The sequence below is a fragment of the Mytilus californianus genome, unplaced genomic scaffold (genome assembly GCF_021869535.1).
Source record: "Mytilus californianus isolate M0D057914Y unplaced genomic scaffold, xbMytCali1.0.p SCAF_1, whole genome shotgun sequence".
NCBI lineage: Eukaryota > Metazoa > Mollusca > Bivalvia > Mytilida > Mytilidae > Mytilus > Mytilus californianus.
The window spans coordinates 120418981-120431813 of NW_026262581.1; the positions used below are offsets into that span (position 1 = coordinate 120418981).

At 32.4% G+C, this 12833-nt stretch overlaps 1 protein-coding gene across 1 annotated transcript in view; it reads right to left on the reverse strand.

Moving 5' to 3' along the window:
* Positions 1 to 11449, reverse strand: part of LOC127732666 (serine/threonine-protein phosphatase 6 regulatory ankyrin repeat subunit C-like) — an 87573-nt gene extending 76124 nt beyond the window's left edge. Inside the window, exon 1 of the mRNA XM_052241833.1 lies at positions 11348 to 11449. Within this exon, the coding sequence (XP_052097793.1) occupies positions 11348 to 11428 (81 nt within the window). The 5' untranslated portion in view covers positions 11429 to 11449. The remainder of the gene's footprint in view (positions 1 to 11347) is intronic.
* Positions 11450 to 12833: the final 1384 nt, after the last annotated feature.

Here is a 12833-nt window from a genome sequence, read left to right on the forward strand (position 1 = left end):
TTATAAGTCCTAAATATAAATCTTTACTACAAGTAACACATAAACTTAACATGATCCAAGAAAATGAGGTCAAGGTCAGTTAAAACAATCGAGAAATACATGTACACCTTACAATCATTCAATAAAACAAACATAGTTGACCTATTGCTTATAGTTTCTAAGAAACAGTCTTAACCAAGAAAACTTTAACATTGACCAATGAACCATGAAAATGAGGTCATGGTCAGATGAACCATGCCAGACAGACATGTACACCTTACAATCAATTTATGCATTAAAGAGGGGCCTGATAGGGGGGTCTCATCACGATTCACGAGTTGATTTTTTTGTCAATCACGATTCACAGAAAATAAATTTCCATGATCACGGATCACGAAAATATAAAAAAAAATAAATCTGTAGAAAAACAGATCACCATAGCGAAAATGCGCCGATCACGAAGAACAAAAATAACCCATCAGGCCCCTCATTAAATATAGTTGACCTATTGCTTATAGTATCTAAGAAACAAACTCAACCATGAAAACTTAACATTGACCAATGAACCATGAAAATGAGGTCAAGGTCAGATGATACCTGCCAGACAGACATATACACCTTACAATCCTTCCATACAACAAATATAGTTGATCTATTGCTTATAGTTGAAGAAAAACAGACCAAAACACAAAAACTTAACACTGAGAAATGAACCGTGAAAATGAGGTCAAGGTCAAATAAAACCTGCGAGACTGACATGTACATCATAAAATATTTCCATACACCAAATATAGTTGACCTATTGCATATAGTATTAGAAAAAAAGACCAAAACTCAAAAACTTAACTTTGACCACTGAACCATGAAAATGAGGTCAAGGTCAGATGACACCTACCAGTTGGACATGTACACCTTACAATCATTCCATATACCAAATATAGTAGACCTACTGCTTATAGTATCTGATATATGGACTTGACCACGAAAACTTAACCTTGTTCACTGATCCATGAAATGAGGTGGAGGTCAAATGAAAATTGTCTGACGGGCATGAGGACCTTGCAAGGTACGCACATACTAAATATAGTTATCCTATTACTCATAATAAGAAAGAAATTAACATTACAAAATATGTTGACTTTTTTTTTCAAGTAGTCACTGAACCATGAAAATGAGGTCAAGGACAATGGACATATGACAGACGGAAACTTCGTAACATAAGGCATATATACACAAAGTATGAAGCATCCAGGTCTTCTAGCTTCTAAAATATAAAGCTTTTAAGAACTTAGCTAACGCTGCCCCCGCCGGATCACTATCCCTATGTCGAGTTTTCTGCGACAAAAGTCGCAGGCTCAACAAAAACAATTCACCAAAGTTTCATGCAAATTGGTTAAAGCGTTTTTGAGTTATTGTCTGACATGTTGATGACGGACAATGGTATACCATAACAAGAGTGCACACGCTGAAATGTCTCGCCTTCTTTACTAATCATTGATATTATGTTGATAGTCCTAAATATAAAGCTTTATTACAACTGTCATATAAACTTAACATTAACCAAGTAAACTAAACATTGACCAATGAACCATGAAAATGAGGTCAAGGTCAGATGAACCATGCTAGGCAGGCATGTACAGCTAACAATTCTTCCATACAACAAATATAGTTGACCTATTGCTTATAGTTTAAGAAAAACAGACGAAAACACAAAAACTTAACACTGAGCAATGAACCTTGAAAATGAGGTCAAGGTCAAATAAAACCTGCGTAACTGACATATAGATCATAAAATATTTCCATACACCAAATATAGTTGAACTATTGCATATAGTATTAGAAAAAAAGACCAAAACTCAAAAACTTAACTTTGACCACTGAACCATGAAAATGAGGTCAAGGTAAGATGACACCTGCCAGCTAGACATGTACACCTTACAATCATTCCATACACCAAATATAGCTGACCTATTGCATGCAGTATTAGAAAGAAAGACCAAAACTCAAAAACTTAACTTTGACCACTGAACCATGAAAATGAGGTCAAGGTCAGATGACACCTGCCAGCTAGACATGTACACCTTACAATCATTCCATACACCAAATATAGTAGACCTATTGCATACAGTATAAGAAAAACAGACCAAAACACAAAAACTTAACTATAACCACTGAACCATGAAAATGAGGTCAAGGTCAGATGACACCTGCCAGTTGGACATGTACACCTTACAGTCCTTCCATACACCAAATATACTAGACCTATTGCTTATAGTATCTGAGATATGGACTTGACCACCAAAACTTAACCTTGTTCACTGATCCATGAAATGAGGTCGAGGTCAAGTGAAAACTGTCTGACGGGCATGAGGACCTTGCAAGGTACGCACATACCAAATATAGTTATCCTATTACTTATAATAAGAGAGAATTTAACATTACAAAAAATCTGAACTTTTTTTTCAAGTAGTCACTGAACCATGAAAATGAGGTCAAGGACATTGGACATGTGACTGACGGAAACTTCGTAACATGAGGCATCCATATACAAAGTATGAAGCATCCAGGTCTTCCATCTTCTAAAATATAAAGCTTTTAAGAAGTTAGCTAACGCCGCCGCCGCCGCCGCCGTAGCCGCCGCCTCCGCCGCCGCCGGATCGCTATCCCTATGTCGAGCTTTCTGCGACAAAAGTCGCAGGCTCGACAAAAATCAAAAATCAAAGCATCGTCGATGTTGTGATCCAGCCATATTGATAGCTAGTCTGATATTCTTTCTGACCATTCTTTTTTCAATATTTTTTTCCTCTTTTCATTTCCATAATCTTACTGTAAATGTTTTATGTTATTGTCAAATGATAAGGAATTTTGCAATATTGATGCAAATATTTATATTGATATTTCAATTTTAGACACTGTCAGATTTTTTTTTAAATATTTGCAATTTAATGGTTTTGACAAGAATGGAAAGGGAAATTGTCAAACAAATGATATATCTTTTTATATGCCATTAATAATAATTGGCTTAATTATTTCCAGAAAGAGGCCTTGGTAATGCACTTTTTCGACAACAAAAATTTATAATAACTATTTTTTATCTAAATTGTTGTTCATTCTTCATTTAGAAAAAATACATTTCCTGTATTCAAATTTTAATGTACAAATACCTAATGCTGAGATACATGTATTTCCATTTATTGTTCAATAGCAATGTAATGAATGGAGAACAAACAAATAAATGTTATTGCAGAATATGCTCAGGTAAGAGTTATGCAATTTTAGTTTATTGTTTCAACCAAATTTCTGATAATTGTAACTAATCAATTGGAACTTGATAAATGTGTTCATGTGTAAATAAAAAGAAATTTATTATAAAAAAAACTTGATTATGATGATAATGACACTGATTTTACAAGTGAAATAAAAGTTGCTTGCATTTTGTTTTACATATTTTAATATTTTTTGTCTTTTCTTTGAAAAAACCCACATTTGATTAATCATTCAGCTAGCTTACACACAAAATTGACAGAATATTTCAATGTAGTGTACATCAAAATAAATAATACATTTGTAGGTTTACTATTGAGGTCAATAATTTGTGTATTCAGTTAGGTGAGTAATATATTGTGTCTATTTAATTATGTAACAGGTCATGAGATATCAACTTTTTTATGAGACGAAAGTTATTTTTAGTTTGAGATACTTATTTTTATAGTTTTAGTAACCTTTAAATTTTACTACTTTTAAAGTCATGTGATATTTAAATGAGATAAATAATAATTTTCATCTATATAATTTATAATTTAATTTATTAAATGAATTTTTAATTGAATTTGTAATTATTTAAATGATAAATTTTTTGAAATTGTACAAAAATCAAATTTTTGGAAATGTTATATTTACATATATTTAAATGTGAAATGTTTTGTAGATATGTGTCTCATAAGCCAATATTATGGCTGGGTACTGATTGTTTTAATGTATATTTTTATTATATCATTGTATAATGTTCAATCAGTATGTGACACAATAATAAAATAATTTTTTTTTTTTTTTTATATTTTATATATCAACTGTGGGGAATTAAGACTGGAGTTGATTCCAATTAATACTTACACCTTTGAGTGTAATTGTTTGAAAATCATGAGTTGATAATCATACTGGAATAGTATCAATAAAGGAAACATAGGAGCAATAGCATTTCAAACTAGAGGCTCTCAAGAGCCTGTGTCGCTCACCTGTATTTACTGATGCTTTGGAAATCATGTAAAAAAAGGTTAAAATCATAATTAATATTATTAGATATTAGATATTATAATGATATCTAAGATAATAACAAAAAACTGCAAAATTTCTGTAAAATTACTAACTCAGGGGCAGCAACCCAACAACAGGTTGTCGGATTTGTTTGAAAATTTCTAAATCTAAATCTGATGAACATTTTTGCCACCTGTCAGATTTGCTCTAAATGCTTAAGTTTCAGAGATATAAACCAAAAACTGCATTTTACCCCTATGTTCTATTTTTAACCAAGTCGGCCATGATGGTTGGAAGGCGGGGTCATCAGACACATTTTTTAAACAAGATACCCTAATAATGATTATGGCCAAGTATGGTTAAATTTGTCTCAGTAGTTTAAGAGAAGGAGATTTTTGTAAAAGATTACAAAAATTAACGAAAAATTGTTAAAATTGACTATAAAGGGCAATAACTCCTAAAGGGGTCGACTGACCATTTTGGTCATGACGATTAATTTGTAGATCTTACTTTGCTGAACATTATTGCTGTTTACAGTTTATCTCTATCTATAATAATATTCAAGATAATAACCAAAAACTGCAAAACTTCCTTAACATTACCAATTCAGGGGCAGCAACCCAACAACAGGTTGTCAGATTTGTCTGAATATTTCAGGGCAGATAGATCTTGACCTTTTAATCAATTTAACCCTATGTCAAATTTACTCTAAATGCTATGGTTTCAGAGATATAAGCCAAAATCTACATTTTACCCCTATGTTCTATTTTTAGCCATGGTGGCCATCTTGGTTGGTTGGCGGGGTCATCGGACACATTTTTTAAACTAGATACTCTAATGGTGATTGTGGCCAAGTTTGATTAAATTAAACTTGGCCGAGTGGTTTCAGAGGAGAAGATTTTTGTAAAAAGCTAACGACGACGACGATGGACGACGGACACCAAGTGATGAGAAAAGCTCACTTGGCCCTTCGGGCCAGGTGAGCTACAAAGGGTGGGAATCAACTTAGATATATATCAATACACATCTTGAGTGACACAAATTTTCTTCAATAACTTACACAGGCATAAGATACTAATAAATACTTTCAAAATTCTTATCAATTGATTAAATTGATGTATATTATTTTTTCACATTAATTCATAAATAGTAAATTATTTTAAATTTTGATTTAGAAAGGAACTATATGCAAGTGTATATAAAGTCACTATGCGACCAATATTTTTTTAATTCAAGGGCAAATAACATGTCAAAAGTTGCTAGTTGATGATTAAAATAGTGTATAAAGTTTCTGCAAGTCATAAAAACACATAATTAGTTTCATGATATGTCTTCAACTTAGTATTCTGCACCATCTCTAAAAACAGAGTGATCGCATAGCCATAGATCCAGCATGGCTGAATCAAAAATGTTAAAATTGTGAAATAGGAGGCAAAAACTGCAATAAAATCTTATTTGGCTGACAATTTTTGTAATTTACAGTTTCTCACTATCTACTAGTTCTCAAAAAAAATATATAATGGTTTAAAAGGTCATTGAAGGGAGATCTATAAGGTATATAACCACAAATTCCATGGCACCATTGCTTTCTATGTTAAATTGAGCAGTCTCCAACACCAGCATTCATAGCCTAAATCACATTATGAATGCAGATATTTTAGAATGTGAGCTGTATAATAAACATTTTTATGGTATGGAAGCCTTTGTAGGACATCCCTGTAGGGTCGATCAGCTTGATGGAGATGAATATTTGCTTGCAATACTATTATATTTCTGAGACACAAGTTAAAACTTCTGCTTAACAGTAGTTCTATAAAATATAATCATGAATTTCTCGTCTATTCTTGATATTCTCCTTCAGATATTTCCGCTTATAACAAATACATGTAATGAAAATTTTTTATGAAAAAAAGGAACAAAAAAAAAGAAATAAATGGTTTTATATAATAGAACCAGCCAGACAGTAACAGTAAGGGGACAACCATTTGATATTCTGGGGAGGGGGCAGGAGGATTTTTTGTGTATCAACCATTTATTTTAATCTGTTGTTATATGCATGCTTATTTTTTTCAGATCTTACAAGGCTAGGATATTTAAAGTTAAAACCCTCCTGGTCCCCTCCCCCCCCCCCCCAAAAAAAAAAGTAAATATCAAATGGTCCCTTAATTTTAAACCTCCAGTGGCAAATGTTTCATGCATGTTCAGGACGAAACTAGTTTAAAAGTCAGGTATATCTTTTATATACAAAAATAAGTGAAACTGCGAACTACTGCTCACTTATGATACCCCCGCCCAAATTTTTCACACGGTATAGCTGACTTATATAAACCCTGAAACCAAATTTCAGAAATCCTTGTTATGTAGTTCCTGAGAAAAATGTGACGAAAATTTTCAACTTGGATGTCATGTGTAAAATGATGTAAGTGTTTGGTAAACAGGAAGTTTTTGAGTGATGAATCTGAAAACACATCACACGGTAAAGCTGACTTAAATAAACCCCGAAACCAAATTTCAGAAATCCATGTAATGTAGTTCCTGAGAAAGATGCGAAGAAAAATATTCATGGGACGGACAGACGGACTGACGGATGGACTGACGGATTGACTGACCGATGGACAGACAGAGGTAAAACAGTATACACCCACTTTTTTAAAGCGGGGGTATAATAATAATCTAGTTTATTTACTTTAAACTTATTTGACAGACAGACAAGATGTTTTTTTTTTATCATGCATCAGAAAAACATTGACTTGTACAGTAACCAATATTTGTTATCTAAATTAAGTTTAAAAGGAAAGCATAAAGAATCAAAGCATCGTTGATGTTGTGATCCAGCCATATTTATAGCTAGTCTCATATTCTTTCTGACCATACTTTTTTCTAAATTTTTCTCTCTTTTCATTTCCAATCTTACTGTGAAAATTCTATGTTATTGTCCAAAGGTAGGGAATTTCGCAATATTGATGCAAATATAGATATATATACTGATCTTTCAATTTTAGACTCTGTCAGATTTTATTTAAGAATGGAAAGGAAATCGTCAAACAAGTAATATATTTTTTATATGCCATTAATAATGACAGGTTTAATAAAGACGCCTTATAAATGCACTTTCTCAACAACAAAAATTTATAAAAAAATAATAACTATTTTTTATCTAAATTGGTGTTCATTCTTCATTAAGAAAATAAACATTTCCTGTATTCAAATCTGAATGTACAAATACCTTATGCTGAGATATTTCCAATTACTGTTAAATAGCAATATAATGGGATATAAATGTAAAACAAACAAATAAATTTTATTGCAGAAAATGCTCAGGTAAGAGTTTAGCTGCAAAAAAGTAGCTCTATTGTCCTTTGAATTTTTTTTTGCCATCTATGGTCCGCAAATATCAAAATCATCAAAAGGACCTTAAGAGCTACGTTTTCGCAGCTAGTAAGAGTTATGCAATTTTGTTTAATATTTCAACCAAATTTCTGGTTATTGTAACTAATTATATAGAACTGGATTATTGACTTATGTCAGATGATAATGGCACTGATTTTACAAGTAAAATAAAGTTTGCTTGCATTTTTTATACATATTTTTTTCATTTAAAGTATTTTCTTTGAAAAAAAACACATCAGATTAATCATTCAGCTAGCTAGCAAAACTAACAGAATATTTTAATATAGTGTAGATCAAAATAAATAATACATTTGTAGGTTTACTATTGAGGTCAAGAATGTGTGTATTCAGTTAGGTGTGTAATAAATTGTATCTATTTAATTATGTAACAGGTCATGAGATATTAACAGTTTTGAATTAAGCCTGGGGTTGTTTCTAACTGATATTTATTTGAAAATCATGCCAGTTAATAATCATTCTGACTCTTACTTGCCTATGGAAAGAATTGGAGTAATACCATTTCAAAAAAAGTGTGGGAATCAACTTAAGATATATTAATACACATGTTGACCTACATTTCATTGAACAATAATTTACACAAGCACAAGATTCTAATATAATACTTTCAAAATTCTTATCAACTGATTCAATTGATGTACAAATACTTTTTCAAATTAATTCATAAATAGTAAATCATCATAAATTTTGATTTAGAAAGGAACTATATGCAAGTGTATAACTAAAATAAAGTCACTATTCGACCAATCTTTTCTTAATTTAAGGGCAAATAACATGTTAAAAGTTTGCAGTTGATGATTAAATTGGTGTAGAAAGTTTCTGCAAGTCATAAAAACACATAATTAGTTTCATGATACGTCTTCAACTTAGTATTCTGCACCATCTCCAAAACCAGAGTGATCGCATAGATCCAGCATGGCTGAATCAAAAATGTCATGAACACGGAGAATTTCTTTTAACCAATTTTCTTTTTTTACCCTTATACATCAATACCAAGAGAGCACACCAGTACAGTCATATCTTTGCAATGAACTAAAGTAACTGAATTTTCTAATAAATCATCGTAAACTTCAGTTACTTCATCAACATAAAAAATTCTGCTTATATTTGACGATAAATTGAATTTGTGTTTTATTGCTTCTTCTTCAGAATATCTCCAGAAGTGGTCCAGATTCACTTTTTTTACACTTTCACCAGAATATATTCTGGAGGTGTACAGAAAAGAGCAATAAAACACGTCCCAGGTGAGGCAAAAACTCCTATAAGGAGACGATTGAACATTTTAGTCATTGAATTATTTGTAGATCTCTTCATGCTTATCATTATTGCAATTTCAAATTTCTCTTTATCTAATATGGTTTTCAAGATAATAGTCTAACATGCAACAAGACAAATACTGGGTCTGGACCTGGGTCGCTGCATGCAATTAATTGAGGTATCATTTAAAATGGAGTAGAACTGATCATTCCCTTTCACTCAGGCAAGAAAACTTTCATGAAAATTTCCTTGTACAATGAGTGTTGTAAAATTTAAACTATCGGCAGACAGGAAGTGTCTACACAGCAGATATGATAAAAAGCTCCGCTGGGGCACAGGTTGATGTCTAACCCTGAACAGTTGGGGCAAGTATGGACACAACATTCAAGCTTGATACAGCACTGAATTTGGATAGTAATTAAATATTTGACACAGCATAGATTTCTGACACAGAATGAATGTGGTCTAAGAACTTAAACATTTTTAATTTACCTATTCAAACCATATCATTATTATTTGCTTTTATATATAAATCAGAAATAACCAATTTAAAATGGAGAATTTTAAAGAAAAAAAAGGAAAACCACCCCCAAATTTTTTGAACCCCCTTATGATTCATCACCCCCAAACTCAAACCCAGCCTTCCATTTGTGGTATGGTATCTTGCAGTACAATTTCAGAGAGATCCATACACTTGAACACAAGTTATTGTCTGGAAACTAGAAAAATGCTTGTTTTTTGGCCCCTTTTTGGCCCCAAATTCCTAAACGTTTAGGGCAATTACCCCCAACCTCAAACCCAGCTTTCCCTTTGTGATATGGAACCTTGTAGTACAATTATATAAAGATCCATACACTTACACACAAGTTATTGTCCTGAAACTAGAAAAATGCTTGTTTTTTTGCCCCTTTATGGCCCATAATTCCTAAACTTTTGAGGCAATTACCCCCAAAATCAATCCCAGCCTTCCCTTTGTGGTATGGTACCTTGCAGTACAATTTCAGAGAGATCCATACACTTGAACACAAGTTATTGTCTGGAAACTAGAAAAATGCTTATTTTTGTCCCCTTTTTGGCCCCTTATTCCTAAATGTTTTGGGCAATTACCCCCAAACTCAATTCCAGCTTTCCCTTTGTAATATGGAACCTTGTAGTACAATTTCATAAAGATCCATACACTTACACACAAGTTATTGTCATGAAACTAGAAAACTGCTTGTTTTTTGCCCCTATTTGGCCCCTAATTCCTAAAATTTGGAGGCAATTACCCCCAAAATCAATCCCAGCATTCCCTTTGTGATATGGAACCTTGTGGTACAATGTCAGAGAGATACATACACTTACACTCAAGTTATTGTCATGAAACTAGAAAAATGCTTGTTTTTTGCCCCTTTTTTGCAACTAATTCCTTAAATTTGGAGGCAATTACCCCCAAAATCAATCCCAGCATTCCCTTTGTGATATGGAACCTTGTGGTACAATGTCAGAGAGATCCATACACTAACACACAAGTTATGTCTGGAAGTTACAAAAATGCTTATTTTTTGCCCCTTTTTGGCCCCTAATTCCTTAACTGTTGGTACCATAACCCCCAAAATCAATCCCCACCTTCCTTTTGTGGTATAGAACCTTATGGTAAAATTTCATAGAGATCCATTCACTTAAACTAAAGTTAGAGTGCGAAAACCAATGTGTCTTCGGACGACGACGACGCCAACGTCATACCAATATATGACCGCAAAATTTTTTGCGGTCGTATAAAAATTGCTAAGAATTGAAATTAAATACCAGTCTTGAAAATTGAGGCAAGACAATTAAACTGTCACATTGAAAACTCAATTCCTACAAATAACATTTTATTGACCATTTAATGCTTAGTACATTTGTAGGTTTTTACCGAAAATCAACGACTACATATATGCTTGTTTCATCTTAAAATGTTCGGAGACTAGCAAAATACAGATAACTTATACAATCAGTCTGTACAAATGTACAAGTTTATAACATATTTCAAGGACTGTTAATCAGTGGACTACAAGGATTTGAGCAGGACATATTTGTAGATCATAAAGATTTATGCTACAGGGTCTTGATTTTTTCCTTCATTAATATTAAAAGTAATTTTCATCAGAATGTGGGGTAACTTACTATGACTAAATTTACCGAGACCTGCAGAAAATTTTGGTGCAGTTTGACAAATTAGAATATCTTTGCAAAGTGGCACGACTTAATACTTTGATACAAAACACTTTCATTTCTACTCCATTTGAATTCTATTCTGGCCCGATACTTTTTTACAGAATCAAAGAGCTTAAATGACTGAAAAATTCCAAATATACTTTTCATAGACTTTTCTATGTTGAACTTTTAAACTTTTGAATTTATATTTTATTGTTCAACCTTTCTTACATGTTAGCAAGGGCATCTCTGTAACACTAAAATTTTTTACCTTAGCTCTGTCATTAACACCTGCACCTAGGTCTAAAAGTCTTTCAGCAAGCACCAGTTTATTTTCTCTAACCACTATCATTAAAGGAGTCACTCCTGTTTCCTGTAAACACAGAGTAAATAAAATAAATATTTTAAAGACATCAATATGTATGGAGACTTTTCACCTAAGCAATATTTCTGACAAATTCAATTTTAATAAAAGACTGGTAAATTTTTTCAATTACACAATTTCACTCATAATATAAGTTTTCTTTCTATAAGCACTGTAAAAATACATGTAGATTTAATATCAATAAATTTGATGATTTTCATTATTATGTGATCAGAAATAATCAAAAAAATCAAATGCAAACTTGTGTTACCATGTCATCTTCAGAACCTCATCTTTTAACATAAGCATAATTCATTTGAGACTGATATCTAAATTAAAAACTTCTCAAACCAAATAATTTTTTAATTTTTATTCAAAGTCAACACTTTGTCTAGATTTCTTCAAATTTTGATTATTTTACTTCAAAATGACATATACATGTATATGTGAAATAATCTTCCTGTACAGTAATGAAAAGCTTCAGAATCAGTATGCCTGAATCAGTGATGAAAATAAGAACTGAAAGACTAGTATACTGTAGGTCCAGTGTATCTAGGACAGAAACTTTGACATTGCTTCTCCTTTTTTAAAAACAATATAAAACAAGAGCTGTCTGCATAGCGAGACTAATACCTCTTGTACATGCATTTTAGTTGCAGCTGTGAAATTTAGTATCAAGACAATGATATTTTGAGATATTTGGCTTTCAGCATATAGGTTCAAGGCTTAAGGTCAAGGTCAGAATGACCTGATTTTGGTATTTGACACATCCTTATCCCAAGATGCTTCTGCATACAAAGTGTTGTTTATGTTCTATGGTACAAAAGTTATGCCTAGGATACAATCTGTCAATGTTTTACCATCATATGGGACTAAGTCAAGGTCAGAGTGACCTAACATTGATACATGACACACCCCCATCCCATGATGCATCAGCATACCAACTTTGGTCAACCTTAGATCAAAGGTACAAATATCATGCACAAAACACAAATCAGAAACGGTTTTACTATCATAGGGCTCAAAGGTTAAAGTCAATGTCTGAGTGACCTGACTTTGAAATACGACACATCCCCAGTGCAAGATGTAACTGCATACCAAGTTTGGTTACCTAAGTTTTATAATACAAACATGTCAGTAACTGCTTGTAGTCCTTTGTTCATTTATGTATCATTGCATTTTGCTTAGTTTCTTTTGTTACCTATTCTGACATCGGACTCGGACTTCTTTTAAACTGAGTTTTACTGTGCGTATTGCTATGTGTTTCTTTATTCTACATTGGCTAGAGGTATAGGGGGAGGGTTGAGATCTCACAAAACATGTTTAACCCCGCCGCATTTTTGCGCCTGTCCCAAGTCAGGAGCCTTTGTTAGTCTTGTATGTTTTTTTAATT